The sequence below is a fragment of the Xyrauchen texanus genome, chromosome 5 (assembly GCF_025860055.1).
Source record: "Xyrauchen texanus isolate HMW12.3.18 chromosome 5, RBS_HiC_50CHRs, whole genome shotgun sequence".
Classification (NCBI taxonomy): Eukaryota; Metazoa; Chordata; class Actinopteri; order Cypriniformes; family Catostomidae; genus Xyrauchen; species Xyrauchen texanus.
In genome coordinates this window covers 20784929-20804677 of record NC_068280.1, presented here as the reverse complement: position 1 = coordinate 20804677, position 19749 = coordinate 20784929, and the positions used below count along the sequence as shown (strand labels likewise).

The window sequence follows — 19749 nt, the reverse complement described above, 5'->3', positions numbered from 1 at the left end:
CTTATCTGAAAGGTAAAATATATTGCCCTGTTAGAGAGAGACTCAGGCTACGTATGCCTGCCTGCCCCGAAAATGTGTACTGTGCCCAAGGCATGGTGATGTCTGTTGTGTTTAAATGAGCTATGAACCACAGGGAAAATGCATAATATTTATTAACTGAGGCGAGTATAAATCCTTTATTCTTGAATAATGATCAGAACAGACTCAGAGGTTTTTTGTTTCGGACTACATAGACCTACATGATTGCTGTTTCTGAGAAGCAAGGATCTTCTCATATCTTTGATTTACTGAAATATAGCCAGTATAGCCTTTACAAGTTTACAAATTGCTTTGTGGATTACGGGAAAAAGAAAAAAATCATAGCATTTTTAGAGATCTCCTGTTTAAAAGTGGATAATGAGGTTCTGAAGTGTATACTATAGCATTAGGCCCAGCATAAATAATCCAATTTGCTGAGTATTTTGTGGTCGAGATTTGCAGCCTGTGACGAATGGTTTAAGCTCTTATCTGAATGCTTTTATCATTAAATTGTCATTGAAATGAGGAAAATCATCTTCAGAACATTAGAAATGACCTCAAGACTATATAGCTCAGCGAAGTCTATCCCTGCCCACCAGTGTAAAGTCAGATGCAATAGAAGACTATTACGAAAACACAGGTTTTGTAGTGAGGGGCTGAAAATTTGGTGCTTTACTGAGACACGAAATTCAGCTTTTCAAAAGAACTTTTACTACCTCTCTTAAGAGTCATTTTAGTGAGTTGACTCCGAAAGCAGAAAAGTTTATCACACTTAAAATTCAAACCATCACTTCATTAAAAAAGAGATGGCTAACCACACAGCCTTGGGCGAGAACATGTGGTTTCAGACAACATACTGAATGAAATAATACCATTTGAGACACTTTATTGGATATTCACATAGACAGAAAAAAGGCTATTTAATTGTTTGTGAACAATGTCAGAGTATTTTGGCAACCTATAAAATAATTACAAATATAATTCCCAAAGACATAGCTTTACCATTAAGATTTAGTTATTAAAAATTAGGTCTTTGTGAAGTGTCTCAAAATCATGGGCTGATAATGGTTAAAGGGATGGGCCACCCAAAAAGGTCTCGTTGTTTACTCACCTTCATGCCATCCCAGATGTGTATGACTTTTTCTTCTGCTGAACACAAATGTTGATTTTTAGCACAATATTTCAACTCTGTAGGTCCATACAATGCAATTGAATGATGATAAAAATTAGAATCTCCAAAAAGCACATAAAGGCAGCATAAAAGTAATCCATAAGACTCCAGTGGTTAAATCTATATCTTCAGAAGCGATATGATAGGTGTAGGTGAGAAACAGATCAATATTTAAGTCCTTTTTTACTATAATTTATTCTACCTGCCCAGTAGTGGCAGAGAGCTCAGAGGATGTGCAGACCAGCTGGCAGATATTCTTACCGACATCTTCAACATCTCTGAGCAGCGTCGTCGTTCCAACGTGCTTCAAGGCCACCACCATCATCCCCATGCCAAAGAAGTCTTCAGTTTCCTGCCTCAATGACTACCATCCCGTCGCACTCACACCAATCATCATGAAGCGCTTCGAGAGGCTCGTCATGAGGCACATTAAGACCCAGCTGCCCCCCTCACTAGACCCACTGCAGTTTGCGTATCGTCCAAACCGTTCAACAGACGATGCCATCGCCACCACCCTCCATCTGGCCCTCACCAACCTAGATAAAAAGGACTCATATGTTCGAATGCTGTTCATAGACTTCAGCTCAGCATTCAACACAATCATTCCCCAGCACCTGATTGGAAAGCTGAACCTGCTGGGCCTGGACACCTCCCAATGCAACTGGATCCTGGACTTCCCGACTGGGAGACCTCAGTCAGTCCAGATCGGGAACAGCATCTCCACCACCACCACAGTGAGAACTGGGTCCCCCCAGGGCTGTGTGCTCAGTCCACTGCTGCTCACTCTGCTGACTCACGACTGTGCAGCAATGCCGACCGCGAGCGGGGAGGGGCTTGCTGCCGACCGCCTGGAGCGGGAGAACCGCTGCCAGGGGCGGGGGAGACCCCTTCTGTTCCCCAAGAACGTGGTGGGGCATTCCGTCCGCCAGGGGCTGGAGGACTGCCTCCGATCCGCCCGAAGAGGCGCTGCTGTCATCCGTTAGAGGGTGGAGGAGTGGCCGAGGAACAAGCTACGGCGTATCGGAGAACTGGCATGTAAGTGTTTTTTTTTTTTATTTCTCTCTCCTCTCTCTCTCTCTCTCTCTCTCACTGCTGCTCTGCGTTGGCCTTTTCCCTCTCGTTTAAATTTTACAGTGTTTTTTTGGGGGGTACTACACTGTTACAGGAAGTACCCCCCCATTTTTATTATTTCTGTTTCCCTCCCCTTGTCCCCTCCCTCATCCAGGTGGACAGGGATGACCTGCCGGCAGACGGTGCTTCGGGCACGCCCTCCCCAGGGAAAGGGGGGGGAGGGTGTACGTAATGCCGGGGGCTCCCCTACCTGAGAGAACGAGGGAGGAATGTGGCTGGGCGGAGGGCGGGGCCTGGTCGTGGTTTTACGCACCCGGTCCCTTATCAGGCTAATCAAGCCTCCAAGAGGGATAAAGGCTGACTGCGGAGGATTGTGTGAGAGAGAGAGAGAGATAGTTTACGGACATGTCCGTCGTGTGTGTGTTTGTGTCTTTTGAAGTTTATCATTAAAACTATTATTTATATTGACAAGCCGGTTCTCGCCTCTTCTATTCCATCGAACTGCTTTACAGTTATGTTTACATTTGGCATTTTTAGAAACTGTCATCTTTTGCACTACTGTGTACTGGTTGGCGCTGCACTGTCTCTACTGTGACTATTTTCCTGTTCATTGTTAGTAATTTATTGTACTGTCCCATACTTTTTGCACACGTTTGCACGTGCACTTTATATTTAGTCTGTGTAGTCTCATGTGGTTCTGGGTTTGTCCTATGTTGTTTTATGTAGCACCATGGTCCTGGAGGAACGTTGTCTCCTTTCACTGTGTACTGTGCTAACTGTATATGGTTGAAACGACAATAAAAACCACTTGACTTGACTTGAGTAGGTCACGAATTTCATGAAGAAATGTAATCACCAAAAACAAAAGAAGAAGAAAGTGAAAGTTGAGATTTATAGTAAAAAGGACTCACCCAAACTTATCATATTGCTTCTGAAGATATACTGTAGGTTTAACCACTGGAGTCTTATGGATTAATGTTATGCTGCCTTTATGTCATTTTGGAGGTTCAAAATGTTGGTACCCATTCCCTTGCATTGTCAGTGCCTGCAGAGCTGAAATATTCTACTAAAAATCTTAGTTTCTGATCAGCATAATTAAGAAAGAAATAAAGAAAGAAAGGAGGAGAAAGAAAGTACTACACATCTGGGATGGCACATGGGTGAGTAAATTTTTGATTGAATTATCCCTTTAAAGTAATTAATTGGAAAGTAAAGGGTATTCACAGATCTAGGAAAAGAGGCATCCACCACCTGAAACTAGTGTGACACAAGAAATTATAGGGTTACTCTTGACATGACTCTCCGGAATACTTGATTTTGATTGGTCAATTGCTTCCATGTGCTTCCAGATATTTTTGTAAAAATTGTATATTTGTTCATTGTCCCTGGCAACCAATCTCCTACACTGTTTCATGTATCAACTTTACATAACTGTATTTCTTAAGTATCTTTGTAATAAGTGGCATAATATACAGTCAGCCAGTAAGTAATGCAAAATAAACTTAAATGTTTTTTATTCAAAGCCAGCTGAATAAGATTCCCTTGTAATGGGAGACAAGAACTAATAATGTGTCATCCCAACTGTCTTACTTCACATATTACCAATTCCTTCTCCTCCCCTCTGATAGCTAAAGGATTTGTTTTCTGCCATGCTTGTGTAACCATGTCAACATAGTAGTCTCTGAACAAAGATGGCTTGTGTGAGCTAAACATGTTAAATGGCAACATTCCATTTCAGTTCATCCGTCAGTGACATAGCTCTGGGTGTCTCCGTGATCAGAGTACAAAAATGCATCATGACACAATGGTACTACAAGGAAATGTAGGTCGTCAGATACTACACCAGTAAAACTGTGAGCAAAGCTTTGTTTGGTTATGTAAAATGGTAAAATGTTTAGCTTAGACAATTTTATCTGTTCTTATTTATTTGGGGGAAATTTTTTTTTCTTTTTTTACTTAAATGTACACTACGGAGGATTTATGAGAGTAAAATTTTTTGTTGGAATATGAGCAAAATTCTTCACATACGAAGCACTGCTTAAACAGAGGTCATTGCCAAACTAAACAACCTCTGATTGGTTAAACGTTGCAAATATTTGTAGTTCACCAAATTTAAACCCCACGCAAAGTTGGCATAGGTAAATTCTTCGCCACCTGAAGGCAAAATTCCTGATCTCACAAATTCCCATTTAGATGAATGATTTTTACCTGCAGAATTATGCGGTGCAAAGGTAAATATGACCGTGCCTTTTTCTCCAAGTCCCTACATTAAGCCTACAATAATAAATTTTAATAGAAGTGGTCCTTCTCTGCTAAATTAATCAATTGCCAAACCACGATTGACAATATTCCTCCATAAGTTGCAATTTAATGTTTCAACCACAGATGTAGATAGAGAGCACTTTATTAATATTATATTTGAACCCTTAAAACAGTTTAGGTTTCTTTTATTTGTTCCTGAAATTATTATTATTAAATTGCGTTCTGTTACAACTTTTTATTTCTTTTAATCTTTTTTTTATTTATTTTTTGGTATCTCACAAGTGGACACTTTTACAATAAATATATGTGTAAACAAGGCACAAAATGGTTTGTGAATTGATCACTCAAACAACATTTGGAAGTAGTAGAAAAAGCATGGGAGCACATTGCATCTGTAGTGTAAAGACTGATTTGTAATGTAAACAGTAAAACAACCTACTAACTGTCAATCATCCATTGCACAAACACAAGGGTTTTAAACGTTGTTGGTTATGTGTGGCTTAAAAGAAAATAACTGTCCAGTTGAAGAATGTATATTTATAATAATAGATTTTTCTTCAAAATGCCTGATATTGTAGGGCCTGTGTATTTCGGCGAGTAATGATGCAGACTACCACCCCTGGCGTCATAAGTTCGAATCCAGGGTGTGCTGAGTGACTCCAGCCAGGTCTCCTAAGCAACCAAATTGGCCCGGTTACTAGGTAGGGTAGAGTCACATGGGGTAACCTCCTCATGGTCGCAATTAGGGGTTCTCGCTCTAAATGGGATGCATGGTAAGTTTTATGTGGATTGCGGAGAGTAACATGAGCCTCCTGTACTGTGAGTCTCCGCGGTGTCATGCACTGTGAGCCACGTGAAAAGATGCATGGATTGACTGTCTCAGAAGTGGAGGTAACTGAGACATGTCCTCCACCACCCAGATTGAAGTGAGTAACCGCGCCACCACAAGGACCTACTAAGTAGTGTGAATTGGGCATTCCAAATTGGGAGAAAAGGGGATAAATATTATATAAAATATTTTTTATAAGGCTGATTTTATCATGCAGCGACCAACACCATTTGTTTTTTTACATTTAACATTTATAATAGTTTCTTTCTACATTTTTGCAGAAAGCGGCATTCTGAAACATCATGTAAACGAGATAGCCGTTTTCCTACGTCGCTTAAGGGATTAAGAGAAAGTGATTTAACACACCTGGGTTTCTCCCAGAGAATGCATATTATGTAGCCATGTCATCACATAGGCAACATTCTAACAGGTTTCTGAAGAACTGGCCGGATAACTAACATCATAGGATGGTGCCCAACAACAAGTGAACACAGCAGAAAGATTTAAACATTTATAGGAGCACAGTGTGAAATGCACATACACTATGATCTAAACCTATTTATACATATAATACATAGAATTTATATATAGAATATTGACTGTCCTATACGTTCGCGTGTATGTGCTCATACAGTGGGAGATCCCCAGCTCAAGTCAGCTTCAGGTCATGATGAAAAGTTAAGGAAACAAACACCAGAACTCTGGAATATCTGGAAATTAAAGTCTTCCTTGGATGGCATGATTGTTATTTACACAAGTGTCGTGGGGAAATGATGTTGCTGTAGAGAAAGCAGCTTACTGACTGAGCTGCATTTACAGTATACAGGAATAAAGAGTATGCAGCTTATATAGTGCATGTAAATGGGAATAGCACTTTCTTGCAATAAGCTGCTTTCTGATGTCCATGTTAACGTATTCAGTGTGTCTCAACTGACCACATTGTAATCAGATCACCAGAGACTGATCTTGATACTATTTGTAAACAGGGCCTTTAGTTGGTCTTCTTTAGACAGTCTTTCTCATGCCAAGGCAGAGTTAAGCAAATAAAACATAAGCCTCTTTGCAATCTCTCATGGCACTTTGAGCCACCTCACACCCCATAACAAATGCTACTCCATGACTGTTTTTCCGCCTCCCCACCCAAGTTTTAATATTACCCACACAGAATGGCAACTCCTTACATATACATTACAGGGCATGTCTGTCAATTTGATATTTGTTTTATGTTTGGGTTATCGTAGAGGATTAGTTTAGCTTTTAGTGTGAAGGTTAGGTCTAAAAGCATATAATAGGATGTATTTGTCCAAATTGTCCATCTGGTGTCTTTTGTAGGTATTGACCTGTCAGTCTTGTAACAGTTCTCTGGTGAGACTGAGTTTGTAATTTTGTGCGTGGTTCAAGATGCCCTGCTCTCTCCGCTGGAGAGTTCTCTCCATCATCACTGATCATATGTGTGTAGTGTTAGATCTATTACTCATTGAAACCTGTTTCCCCATACAGTAGAAACAAAAGACTTCGTTTTACTCTCACAGCATACCGAGCTCTGTGGAGACAAAATATAAACATGCTTCTGTAGTCTCAGTATTTTAGAAGGGCAATAAAGAGATCAATATACAAAATAATTTTTACTGATTTTATGGTGTTATTTAGACTACAATGAATAGGAATTGACATGAGAAAATATGTTAGAATGACCTAAGAGATTGTTGCCTTATTTTATGTGTAAAATAATCCCTCTAGTTAAACCGCTTGTATGGAGGACAAAACATGCAAAAATAATAAATAAATACATAAATAAATAAATGTAATAATAAGAAAATAAATAAAGGAATAAATGTCTTGATAAAACAAATATAATTAGTTTTTAATGAAAGTTATTCCTGAATTTATTTTTGTATGACTTTTTTCCCTTTTTTTATTGATTATTTTCTCTTTTTATTTTTATTCTTTAAAACATTTTTTATTCTTTCATTTGTTTTTTTATTATTTATTTATGAATATTTATTCCCACATGTATTTATTTCTATATTTAAATATTCCCACATTTATTTATTTTTGTATTTATTCTTACATTTCTGTCTCTTGTATGATAATGATGTGGGCGGGTCCTGCTTACCATTGGCTTATTGTAGATTGAAGCATTTGCTCGATTACTCTTGACTTGTTTAGATGTGGTCATAGCCATATCGCGTGTAAACTATAGCTATTTGTGGGGCTAAAAACATAAGAGCTTAAGTCAATCCAAGATGTATTGGTTATACTACAATCGCAAAATAAATGGGAAGCTGTTTCTTCAACAAAACCACAAAATGAGCAAGTTTCATAAATTATATGATTTAACCTTGACCTTTTCTTTTTTTTTTCTGTGTATATAACTTCATATTTTGATGTCTGCAAATCCATAATATTGTTTTCTGTTGTTATGATTGTTCATTGTAAAAGATACAACCATGCTTAATTTCCCTGATCGTTTATGTATGTATACATCTGCAATAAAAAAAATAAAAAATCTATAGCTGACTCTTCACATATATCTAGAGAGTTGCGTGACATGCGAATGAAGTCGATAACCACGCATCAAATAACTATGTTTCATTTAGAGTAGTGGTGCTTATTGATGTTTTAGGAGAGCTGTATGCTGGTATGAATGTCGTAGCACATCCTGGATTGTTAAACTCTCTGCAAAACGTTTCCCTGCATATTCAAAATCTGTGCGAGTCAGAGGGTGCTAAGGTGGGACGTCCATCTGCTCCCGATAAGTACTATTGAGCTCTCATCCAATGATGCACTGGAGCTACGCAAGGACCGCCTTCCTCATTTCCATGTTGCACACAGAAAAGTAAAAATAAATACATGTATAAATAAATAAATATATGGGAATATATAAATATATGTGGGAATAAATAAATTAAAACATAAAAAAAATATGCAAAATAAATCAATAAATAATTAAAAGTTAAAAAGAATAAAAATAAATATAGAAAATAATAAAGGAATAAAGTCATACAATAATAAATTCAGGAATAAATTTAATTAAAAACAAAATATATTTGTTTTATCAAGACATTTAATCCTTTATTTATTTTTGTATTATTACATTTATTCATTTATTATTTATGCAGGTTTGGGCCTCCATTCGCTTGTGTAATTTCTGTGCCATTAATGGCACCAAATGGAATTGCAAAAATAATTCTGAAACAGGTTTTTAAAACACTCCTCCCATCTTTAATTGATCAAACAAACAGGTTGTCTAAAGGCCAAGGTATACGATACGAATCACATGGGTATACACAAGTATACATGGGCCTTTAAGAGGGCAAAAGCTCTCTTTTTAAGAATAACATTTCACTTTATATGTTAGGTTTTAAGATTATTAAACAAAAGATGTGGTTACTCTGCTAGGTCATCTGTGTGAACTTGAGGGAAACTGACTTCATGCATCTGATAAAAATGACTGTGACCCATTGGTTAAAAGACAATTTAACACGATTTGTTTGTAGATGCTTGAGCTAGTTTTTGAGAGAGTATTTTAACATTTTATAATTTGTTTTTAAATACACAGCAGCTTTAAATTAGACATGTTTTATCCGTGTATTTGTTGTTGGAATATGAGAGTCTTTAGGTTAACTTTTGTATGATGGTAACCATTTTCACTCCCCTCATTCCCCACTGTTTCAGGTACAGGAACCTTTGGAAGGGTTTTTCTGGTGAAGGATAAAAAGACAAGAGCTTTCTTTGCTCTGAAGGCGATGAAGATTCCTGACGTAATCCGTCTGAAACAGGAACAACATGTCCATAATGAGAAAGAGGTTTTGACAGAGGTGAACCATCCTTTCCTCGTCAGACTGTGAGTGGACTCAAAACAACATTACAAAAAGCATATAGAACACAATAGGCTAAATAACATATGTTTTGATTTGTATTAACATTTAAACAAAAAAATCCAAATCATTGTAGGAAAAGATACTTTTTAACAAGGCATGGCGGCCAGCGCACGTCAAAGCAGAAGGAAAACAACACTGGCTTACCGTTTATCAAGTGTGAATCTTTGTTAGTGAAGAACAATCTGGAATCATGTGTATCAGTCGCATGAAGCCCACTTTGCAACTTGAACTTCTTCATTATGTAAAATTTTTGTGACACCTGTGCTAAAATAGGTTAGATGCAGTGCACCAAATTAAACAGAATGCAGGTGTCTTGAGATGCATTTTTTAAAATGTTTTTCAACATTCCCTTCTGCCTTGGGTCAGGTAGCAGACCTTTCTTTATCCACCATATGTAATAGTGATATTGGACACACATAGCATATATAAATATGTAATACCATTGTACAATGAAATCAAGATTTATTTTATAATAAAGACCTTTTTTAGGTTCTGGACACACCATGATGATCGCTTCCTGTACATGCTGATGGAATACATTAATGGCGGTGAACTCTTCAGATATTTACGCAGCCGAGGACGATTCAGTAACAACACCGGACTATTTTATTCAGCGGAAATTGTGTGTGCCATTGAGTACCTTCACTCTAAAGAAATTGTGTACAGAGACCTGAAACCAGAGAATATACTGCTGGACAGTGAGGGGCACATTCGCCTGACAGATTTTGGCTTTGCTAAAAAGCTCTCAGAAAGGTATGTTGGCAGTTTGTTAGCTTCACAAACGATATTTGTGTAGATGTCTTAACACGTGCACTCACATAAACAAATGTACAGTAAACCTAAAAAGGACACTTAAGTCAGACTCAAAATGCACTTAAAAATATAGGATTCTCTTTGCACTAGATAATAAAATACCAATCCAAGTGGCATTCATTAACAAACAAAGAACTATTCCTTTTTTCAGAACTAACTTTTTGCAATTACTTTAACTAGTCCCTTGGACATTTGTTTGTGTATATACAGTATATGCAGATAATTTACACAGATGCCATAACCACAGATTTAGTTCATCACATTAACTAGGGATGTCCCGATACCACTTTTTCCACTTCCGATTCCGATAACGGAAATCTCAGTATTGGCCGATACCGATCCGATACCAGTGTTGTTTTATTGCATAATCAGTTTATAATATCTTTACATTATTGTGTGGAAATAATTGGGTGTACTCTTTAATATGTAAAGAAACACAAACCTTTAACTACACATTATTTCAATATAAATGTATAGGTTATTAAGAAACACTTTATTATTAACTAGCATACTGGATACTGGCACTCCCCGAGTTCTGATTACACGCACCTGCATATCATTAGTGGCTAATCAATGACTGCATAAATACCCCGCTTTCTCACCCCCGCGCGCGCGCACACACACACACACACACACACACTCTCTGTCTGTCTCTCTCTCTCTCTCTCTCTCTCTCTCTCTCTCTCTCTCTCTCTCTCACTTTCACACTCTGTGCCTGTTCTCATCGATAGTAGAAAGTTCTGGAGTCTCAGAAATACTATGTCAAACATGTGTCTTCATTATTGCCTGCAAGTATCATAAAATTGTTGTAAGTTATCTCTTTCATCGTGTCTATACACTGTCTGGATATTACTTACCTGCTGTTTGCCACTCTGCTTAACTGAATTTACTCACAATGTTTACATCACTGTTTCAATCCTCTGCTCAATAAACCCTGCAGAGTTCATATCTCTGCTGTGAGTCTCTCCATGACAGCTTTAACTTTTAAACCCTCACCCTTTTTATTCACAGTTTAATTCAGCTTCTTATTTATATTCTGGTTAAATGCACCTCCAGTGCCGTTCTAAGTCCATATTATAAGTGAACCGAACTGCTGAGCATCTACATCTGAGATGTTCGTTTGTAGCGCTCAAATATTGTGCACGTGTGAAGGCTATAAATAGCAGCTGTAGCGCATGTGTAGTGTGTGTGTGTGTGTGTGTGTGTGTGTGTGTGTGTGTGTGTGTGTGTGTGTGTGTAAACCGAAGCACCATTCACTAACGGGCTGAAGCTGCGCATGCATTTATATGTTTACTTATTAAACACAGCCTATTGCAATTCACAGAGCTATCGCGTGTCTTCAAGTGGCTTTGAATAAAATGCACGAGTCATATGAACCGCTTTAATGGTGTTTTAACAGTTCTTTTATGTCATTTTTTAAGCTTGACAGTAACGAACATGACTAACACAGAGTATCGGATTTGGGTCGGGCTCGTCAGACCGATACCCGATCCGTCTAAAAACGTCAATATCGAAGCGGATCGGGACATCCCTAACATTAACTATTGAAATGTCCCATTATTGTTTGACAAGTAAGCCTACATTTTTTTTTTGTCTTGATTTTCAACAGAATGTTGTTTTATCTCTTTAAATCTAACAAGCTTTTTTATGTAAAATGTAAAAGTGTTCTTATGCCACATGATGCACTATGATGCAGGACAGTAGATGCGGACAAGAAAGTGGGGAAGAGAGGGATAGGGATCTGGACATGACCCAGGTTGTATTCAAACCTGGGTCTCCGTGAGCCAAGAGATCTTATATGTATCAGGAGCAAGTGCACTACCTTCTGCACCACAAGTCTGACTAGAGGTCGACCAATATGGGTTTTTTCAGGCCGATGCCGATCTTTTGAAATACGGGTCGGCCGATGGCCGATTAATGCTGCCAATTTATTTTGGCCGATATGTGCTTGTTTTTAACCTCTTATTTGAACCTTTTATTTGAAAGATAAAATGTAACACAAATAATTACTTAAGATAGACAACATTTCTCAACAAATACATTTATTGAACACTTGACCAATCTGCACTTGTACACTTAAATTAAAAATGTATAATGTAAAAACATATTGTATAAATAATGTATAACAAATATATTAAATAAACAAAGCAGGTGTTATGAACTGCTCCGAGACACGAAGGTTGAGATCCAAATGCAGCTTTAATTAAGGGGCAATCCAGACACGTAATCCAATATTCAGAGCATCCAAGAGAAGCACAGGCTAGGGATGGGTTTCGTTAAGGTTTTAATGGTATTACTACTCTTACCGATACTGCTTATCGATCCGGTACTTTAACGGTATTCTTAACGGTTCTTTTTGTGTTACATATATATATATATATATATATATTACACAAAGACAAACGTTATATAGGCACAGTGATTTAATTTCAGGAAGGTCTACTAACATTACTGTTCAGGTGTGGTCTAAAAAGAAATCTAATAAAGTAATCAATTGTAAAATAACACTGCATAGTTTATCATAGATAGATTAATGCTTATTAATGCAGAAGTTATTAATTCAAGAGCTGGAAGTGATTTTCTCTTTGCCTTTTGTTGTTTGATTCGCAGTAATGGCTCAATCGTCAGCATGTTTATTAGACAGCTTCCCCTTTAAGACCGAGTTCAGATCTAATAGGCTCCTGATGCACCATATTTTCTCCCAACTATTTCAATAACTATGTCCATTAAAGACATAATCTGTGTTTAAGTGAATCTCCAAGCCGGTCGTTTTGATATATTTTTGTGTATAGTTGATCGTTTAGACGTGCACATGAAACTCAAAGTAGCCTATACTTTGCTTGTCTCGTTGCGGTCTGTTTCGGAGCGCGCGCCGCCTTGGGAACGGTATCTCTTGCGCTCTTTTTATTATTAAACGCGTCCCGCAATTTAGCAACAGTAGCTAGAGTGCATTTTACAACAATCACCGATCGTGCTGATTCTGACGTTAAGTTTGAGTTTTAGGGAGAAATGTCAGTGCACCGCTGTGAAGGGAAGGAAGTTGTGCTAGACAGAATGCGGCTTATGTATTCTTTTTATAACCTTTGGAAGGCGAAATCTAAAATAAAATCAGACTAATATCACAGATCTAAACCAGGCTATGTTTGAATGTTTAGTTCTGTCCTCCGTCGTCACTCATTAAGCAGGGCTCGTGTTGTGCTCGCTGTGGCACCACGTGAGAGAGATCTCTCTCTCTCTCTGACTGCGAATAGCTAAATTGCATCACAGACAAATGGTTTCATATTATTATACATAGAAATGGCTGGCGAGATAAAATAACTTTCTCTTTATAGCAATAATACATGTATTTTCTTAATTTCTCCAGTACCGACAGCAGAACTGATAACGTCCGAGCTTACCAAAGCCAGTCCTTCAATAGCCTATAGTGCGTTGGTATCTTTTTTATTACTTATTTCTCTGCATTGAGTGACAACCCTCTCAAATATAAGACGCACGAACAGAACAAATAAAAGTCTCAGATTCACTGTCTGTAATTGCAAAATTCTTGCTTACTTATTATGACATGATAGCAACCCTTCTGCTGTGATAATGCAACTTCAACTACGCTATCAATATCCAAAGTAGCCGAACGTCATGTCGCCCTATCGCGTTTGTCGCGTTTTTCTTGAAGTTGGCAGTAACATATCAAAAGTTTTTAATTAAATATAAAGGAGTTATACAAATTTAATCCTTACCGTTTTCTCCAAGGAACTTAGCTCCTTCCTTAGGCACTGGATGAGGTCCGCTCACTCTGCTGGAAAATGACTCTAGGGCAGCGTGCTTCGAACACGTGTTCCACAACAACACTAGGCTGCCCACAGATGCGCCTGCCTAATAATCGGCTTGATATACTTGGATATTGGCCGATGCCGATTATGTAAAAAAAATCTAAAAATCGGCCGATTAATCGGTCGACCTCTAACTCTGACATTCATATATTTTTAGTGTGACTTAAGTGTTCAAATACATTTTTGGGACAATGTATGTTTGTAAATATGCACTCAACACATTATGGAGGTCCACTGCTGGTATCATGCTTTTTGCTGTTCGTTGATGTCTTCTCAGTTGATGTCCTTCTCATTTTCCAACCGTTCCCAAGACACTCTTTGATAGGTCTGTTGATGTTTTGAAATCTTTTGAAGTTATTTTTAAGGACATAAACTAGAAAGAGAGATAGCAGAGCAGCAGTCATTTGAGGTGTGCGTCCTTGACAATAAAAGTTCATTTTAGGACTAGGCATGCTTCAGATGTTTCCTTTAATTCCATGATGCTTTAACATTCCTAGTGTTTTCATTGTCAAATTAAATAGTGTTTGTAAGCCATCAGACTTGCATTGCTGAAATTTTTTAATTCTGTAGGGGTTCAAGTTCATGACAACATCTTGTGGAATTTTCCTGACTCTCAACTGTGAAGATTAGTCACTTAACATGTTTATTGGATTCCTGTCTGATTTCCTATGTGATTTACACTTGGCCACATAGATTTGTGTCTGCAAAATGGATATAAATCCAATCCACTATTCCTTATCTCCTATTAAGCACATTTCACTCCTGTGATAATGCTATAACTAGTCAGTGGAATTTTGCTGTTGAAATGTTTGAGAGTTCATGTTTAAGTTTTGTTGTTGCTCCATTCATGTGTCTCATCCATGATTGTTCACTAATCTGTGCATTGCAAGGCTCCCAAACTTTTATATGCTGACATTGTGCCATGTGGTTGGAGTAAAGTTGGTGCAGGTGGCCTGAATAACCAGATGCATTTACACTTGGCTGAGCTGAGTCTTGTATGTGTTTCTAACCACCTTCTTAGATGTTTAAGGGATGAAATTGCAATCAAATCAATCTTGAAGGGACTTTACAATTGATCTTTTTTTTTTTTTTATAATTGAATAGCTATCCGATTAATGAAAATGCTGACCAATTTTAAATATTTCCTTAATGAAGTTGAAGAAAGCATTGAGAACCAATCTGCCACATTACAATCTCATCCAAAGAAGAAAAGTATTAAATTCCTTCATTTACTCTTACTCTCCTTTTACACTGTCACATCTTACTTCAACTACAAAAGACAAAACATGCTTATCTGCAGGTATTAAGGCTGTCTTAATATGAGGCTCTTAAAAAAAGGCACCTCTGTTTGGCCCCAAAGCGTCTATCATCCTGCCGTTATTAATTCAGAATGAGAGAGGCATGGACCAACTTATGAATAACCTTGCTGAAATCGAAAATCCCTCTGGTAGTACCATTCAAATAAAAAAGAAAATGGGGGTGTTTGGGTGTTTGTATGTGCATGTATCCATTTCCAGTGCAGAGTACTGCAGTGCTGTTTCAGAGCACAGCTTGACACCTCAGATGTGTAAACCAAATGGGTTGTGGTTGTTTCTTTGCACGTGAGGAAGGGGTGCAGGAATGACTCTAATGTGCAAGTGACCCACATATAGAAACTGAAGGCAATAAAAATGCCTCCAGCGCAACAGAGAAGGCAAACTTGTCACTTCAAGCAACAGCTTTGGCTTTTTTCAGTCTGAGCAGAGTGAGACAGTGCCGCCTGGTGGCTCTTATTGTATTTAGTTTTTATGGAAATTGCTATTGGCTGTTTACATTGATCAATGGCCATTTAAGTTGAGGACAAGGCGTAGGTTTTTTTGGTAATTTGATGACCAAACTTTCGTTGTGTCAATGTATTTGATTATGTTGTCACAACCGGAAAGTAGAATTTCCTATATTCGTAGACACAACGTAACTTTGGACCAGTTCCATTCCATCATTACGACGTTGTGGCAACATTGATGAACAATAGTTCTAAGTATGTGCAACTACGTTCTTCAGTTAACTATGTTTATCAATAGAACAACAGATAAAGTGAAAGATCCGTTTAAGATGGATGACAAAATAACAACATCTGAACTGTCTTAGAAATAACAGCAGTCGGATCAAGTTTTGAAAAGTAACCTTGTACCCTGAAGAAACAATTTATTGCCAGCAAAATTTAAATTGAAAATATTATTAGAGAGCTTTTTCTTTTATTAGATCTCCTTGGATCTGGCTTTCATTTTTAAAATGTCAATGGGTATTATTAGTTAACTGCCATGTAATGTTTGATGGGCATACGGCATCTTATTCATTGTGAAACAGTTTTTTTAATAGCATGAATCGCACTGAAGGCTTAGACAAGTTTTATTGCATTCTCTGAGGCAGAAAATTATAATACAAAAATAATTAAGGGTATGTCAATTAGAGGTGTGAATCTTCACTGGCCTCATGAATCGATCATGATTCAACGGGTAACGATTCGATTATAAAACAATTCTCGATGCATCTTGTCCTTTAATATCTTTTTTTCAGTTTCTTCAAAATACATTTTTTACTCTCATTTTTCCCCTTTCAGCTTTTTATTTAACAGTTGTTTTAAAAATCAGAACGAGTCACATTACATGAGCTGTGACCAAAATATGGAACATCCACAAGATTAAATAAATGGTTCTATAATTTAAAAGAATATCTCAGTTTTTCAGTTTCTTTCTTTAGAACCTTGTAAAAAATCTCTTAAATGCACAAACAAATATTGGTTCTCCATCAAAACACACTGAATACTATTACTTCAACTGATTATATTATTATTTTTATTTTTGTTTAAGCATTGTAAATCATTTAATAGTATTTAATTATGATTTAAAATTAATCTATGCCATGCTATTCATTTTCTAATAATTAAAAGAAAACATCAACAACATCTCCCGGACCGCAGCCTCGTCATTCTTTTCTTCTGTGTTTCCCCCCCTTGTGTGCAAATCAGTGCAATTATGGGTGCGAGCCATCTTTCATGTTGTTTGCGAAAGAATTTTGGGATCATAGTTTCATTTGGGCACAACAGCTGGTATGCAAACAGTCGTGTTTGTGCACTTGACTTTAGTGTATGCACTTAACTGGCGTCTTTGTTTCCACATCTGACTTTGGCGTGCACCACTCCTCTGCCGTGATTTAAACTGAACTCAGAATTGATTCTGATTCTTTTGAGAATCAAATCAGAATCGTTCGAGTATGAATCACAACGCATCGCTGAAATTATTTTTTCCAACAGCTCTAATTTCAATACCCACAGCTTTCACTTAAATGTATACATATTTTGGTTGCTAACTGCATTTTCAGTTATTATTCACTAAAATATTTACATATAATTGCAAATTAAATGGGTATATAATGATTATTTGTGAGTTTTGCAAAACAACCCCCAACAAATTCAGCCATTTTGTAATTCCAGTTAGCCAAAGTACATGGCCATTTTCTAACTACACCGTAATTTGCTGACCAAACATTAGTTGTGCCAATGTAACTGATTATGTTGTGACAACTGGAAAAGTTACATTTCTGTATTCATTGCCACAACGTAACTTTGGAGTGGTGCCTGTCCATCATGATGACATTGTGGCAAGGTCATGGTTCAGTAGTGTCACGGAAGGGACAAAGGTCACAAAAGCAGAGATGACAATTCAATAATTTTATTAACAAAGTGCACAATGTCAAGATAAGGTGCACCTGGCGCCGGCTACAGAAGGCTTAATTCTAGCGAGCCGCCATGGGCTTGTGTTCGTATGATAAGTTTGTGCTTTGTGGAAGTCAGGAACAATCCAAAGAGAGTCAGTTGAAGCTGGTGTGTTGTGAAGCAAAGCCCAGATGATGTAGTCCCTGAGACACAGTCAGAGATCGGGGAGTCCTCCTCCACATGAACTGCGCACAGAACAGGCGAACAGACGGCAAGAAGGAAGGTAACCGCACCTCTACAGAGGCGCAACCAACAGACACAGGAGCATACTCCAACTACACACGAGAGCACAGTTAACATGACAGTTAACAATAAACGGGCAAATAATGAGATGACACACAAGGAATGAGTAGGGAGTGCAATCAGATTGAAGCAGATGGTAACAGGCAAGTAAATCATTGCTGTGATCAGCATCTCCCAGAGATCGATCAACATTCCCATGGAAATGCTGATCACGTGCCGGCTCCACCTGTGAGACATGAGGGAGAGAGAAAAACAAACAACAGTATGAGCCGGCACAAATGCCGGAAACATGACAAATAGTTGTTTGTTGGTAACCAGTTGGTAATTTACTGTATGTTTCAATAATGTCCATATGTCTCGTTCAGCCAGTCATCAGATCCTCATTCTTTAACGAGATAACAGAGGGATCTATTCATGTTTTTTTGTGATCGAGTGTAATCTGTTCGTGTTCAGACTAAATGACCGACTACTAGCTCAGTGGTGTATTCGTTTAATGGTTCAAACATATTATATGCTCCATCACAGTCCTCCCTCGAATGCTATTGGCTCGCACTCACACAGATTTTATTTTTATATATACAAATGTACGAATACACTTACCATAACAGTTTTATGCCACAAATGTCAAGAAAGTAGGGATGGGAAATCCCATTTATTTCCTTAAAATTCGTTTCAATTAACTGGTTCAAAAAAACAATGCACCAGGTCTTTTACATTGTCACATTATGACACTATATTATTCTATCATCCCCCCCTTTCGTGGTATATATGCATTAGATGCTTAAACACTCAAATAATGTAATTTGGCATATTATGTGGAATATAACTTTTTCTGTTGAGTTATTATAAGTTATTATTATAAGTTATTAATTAGGGAGTTTATTGTCATCAGTGTTTCCTTCAGCAATCCTGCACATTGAATAGGACTGACAAATATTAATTCGATTTTGGATATGTTTCCAACATATTGCACCTGAAGCACCCAATACAGTCAGTGATGCACAAATGTAGAGATAATCTGTGTTTACAGCATATAAAGAGAATAAACTATTCTTAACTCCCCTTTTTTTATTTTATATTATACAGCTCATTACATAGCTGAGAAATGTAAATTAATTTTACTAAAGTTTTTGCTTTTTTTTTGTTTGTTGATAAAATGGTATTTTATAAAACTAAATCAAGTCGTAAGCATATTTCCAGTGTTTTATTTTTTGACAGAATCGTACATTTCGTCAAATCCTCGGTATACTCAAGGTCTTAGATCAGGGCTCTCACATCATTGTGGATATGTCAGAAAGAGACAGATCTCCCTTCAGTGTACTCTTATGCTGAGTTTACAGTACATGATTTTAGGCCCGATTTTTCACTCGCCGACAGTTTTGTGGACTCGTCGACAAAAGCCCGAAATCATAGGCAACTCGGAGCTTTTGTCGACGATCTCCACAAAACTGTCGGCGAGTGAAAAATGCAATGTATGGACTATCAAAGACACGATCTGAGAGAAGCGCCGACGTGCCGCTGATATCAGCGAGATATCTACAATGTTAAATATCTGGACCTGCCTGCGATTCCAAATCGCGCAATGGGAGATGTGTTTTGACTGAAACATTGGCAGGAGCACCAGTGCCTATTTGCTGTTTCATCTGAACTGTACCACAACCGGGTGGAGAGTCAGTCTTGGACAGTCAGTTAAGCAAATAGGTAGATATTTCAGTAGGAGGTACTTTTGCATATTGTAACCAATAAAATATCCGATGCCTTTAGGCGATTAAAAACATATATTATGAAATGCATAACATATGATCATGCATTTGTCTTCATATCTCGTATCATTTCTCGCATGTACTCTGTTGTGAAACGTAATTTGGAGTCCAGGC

At 37.7% G+C, this 19749-nt stretch overlaps 1 protein-coding gene across 1 annotated transcript in view; it reads left to right on the top strand.

The window, feature by feature from the left end:
- The window catches only part of prkx (protein kinase X-linked), a 67487-nt gene that overhangs the window by 9849 nt on the left and 37889 nt on the right, over positions 1–19749 (top strand). The window contains exons 2-3 of the mRNA XM_052127495.1: positions 9030–9198; positions 9725–9988. Coding sequence (XP_051983455.1) covers positions 9030–9198; positions 9725–9988 — 433 coding nt within the window. The remainder of the gene's footprint in view (positions 1–9029; positions 9199–9724; positions 9989–19749) is intronic.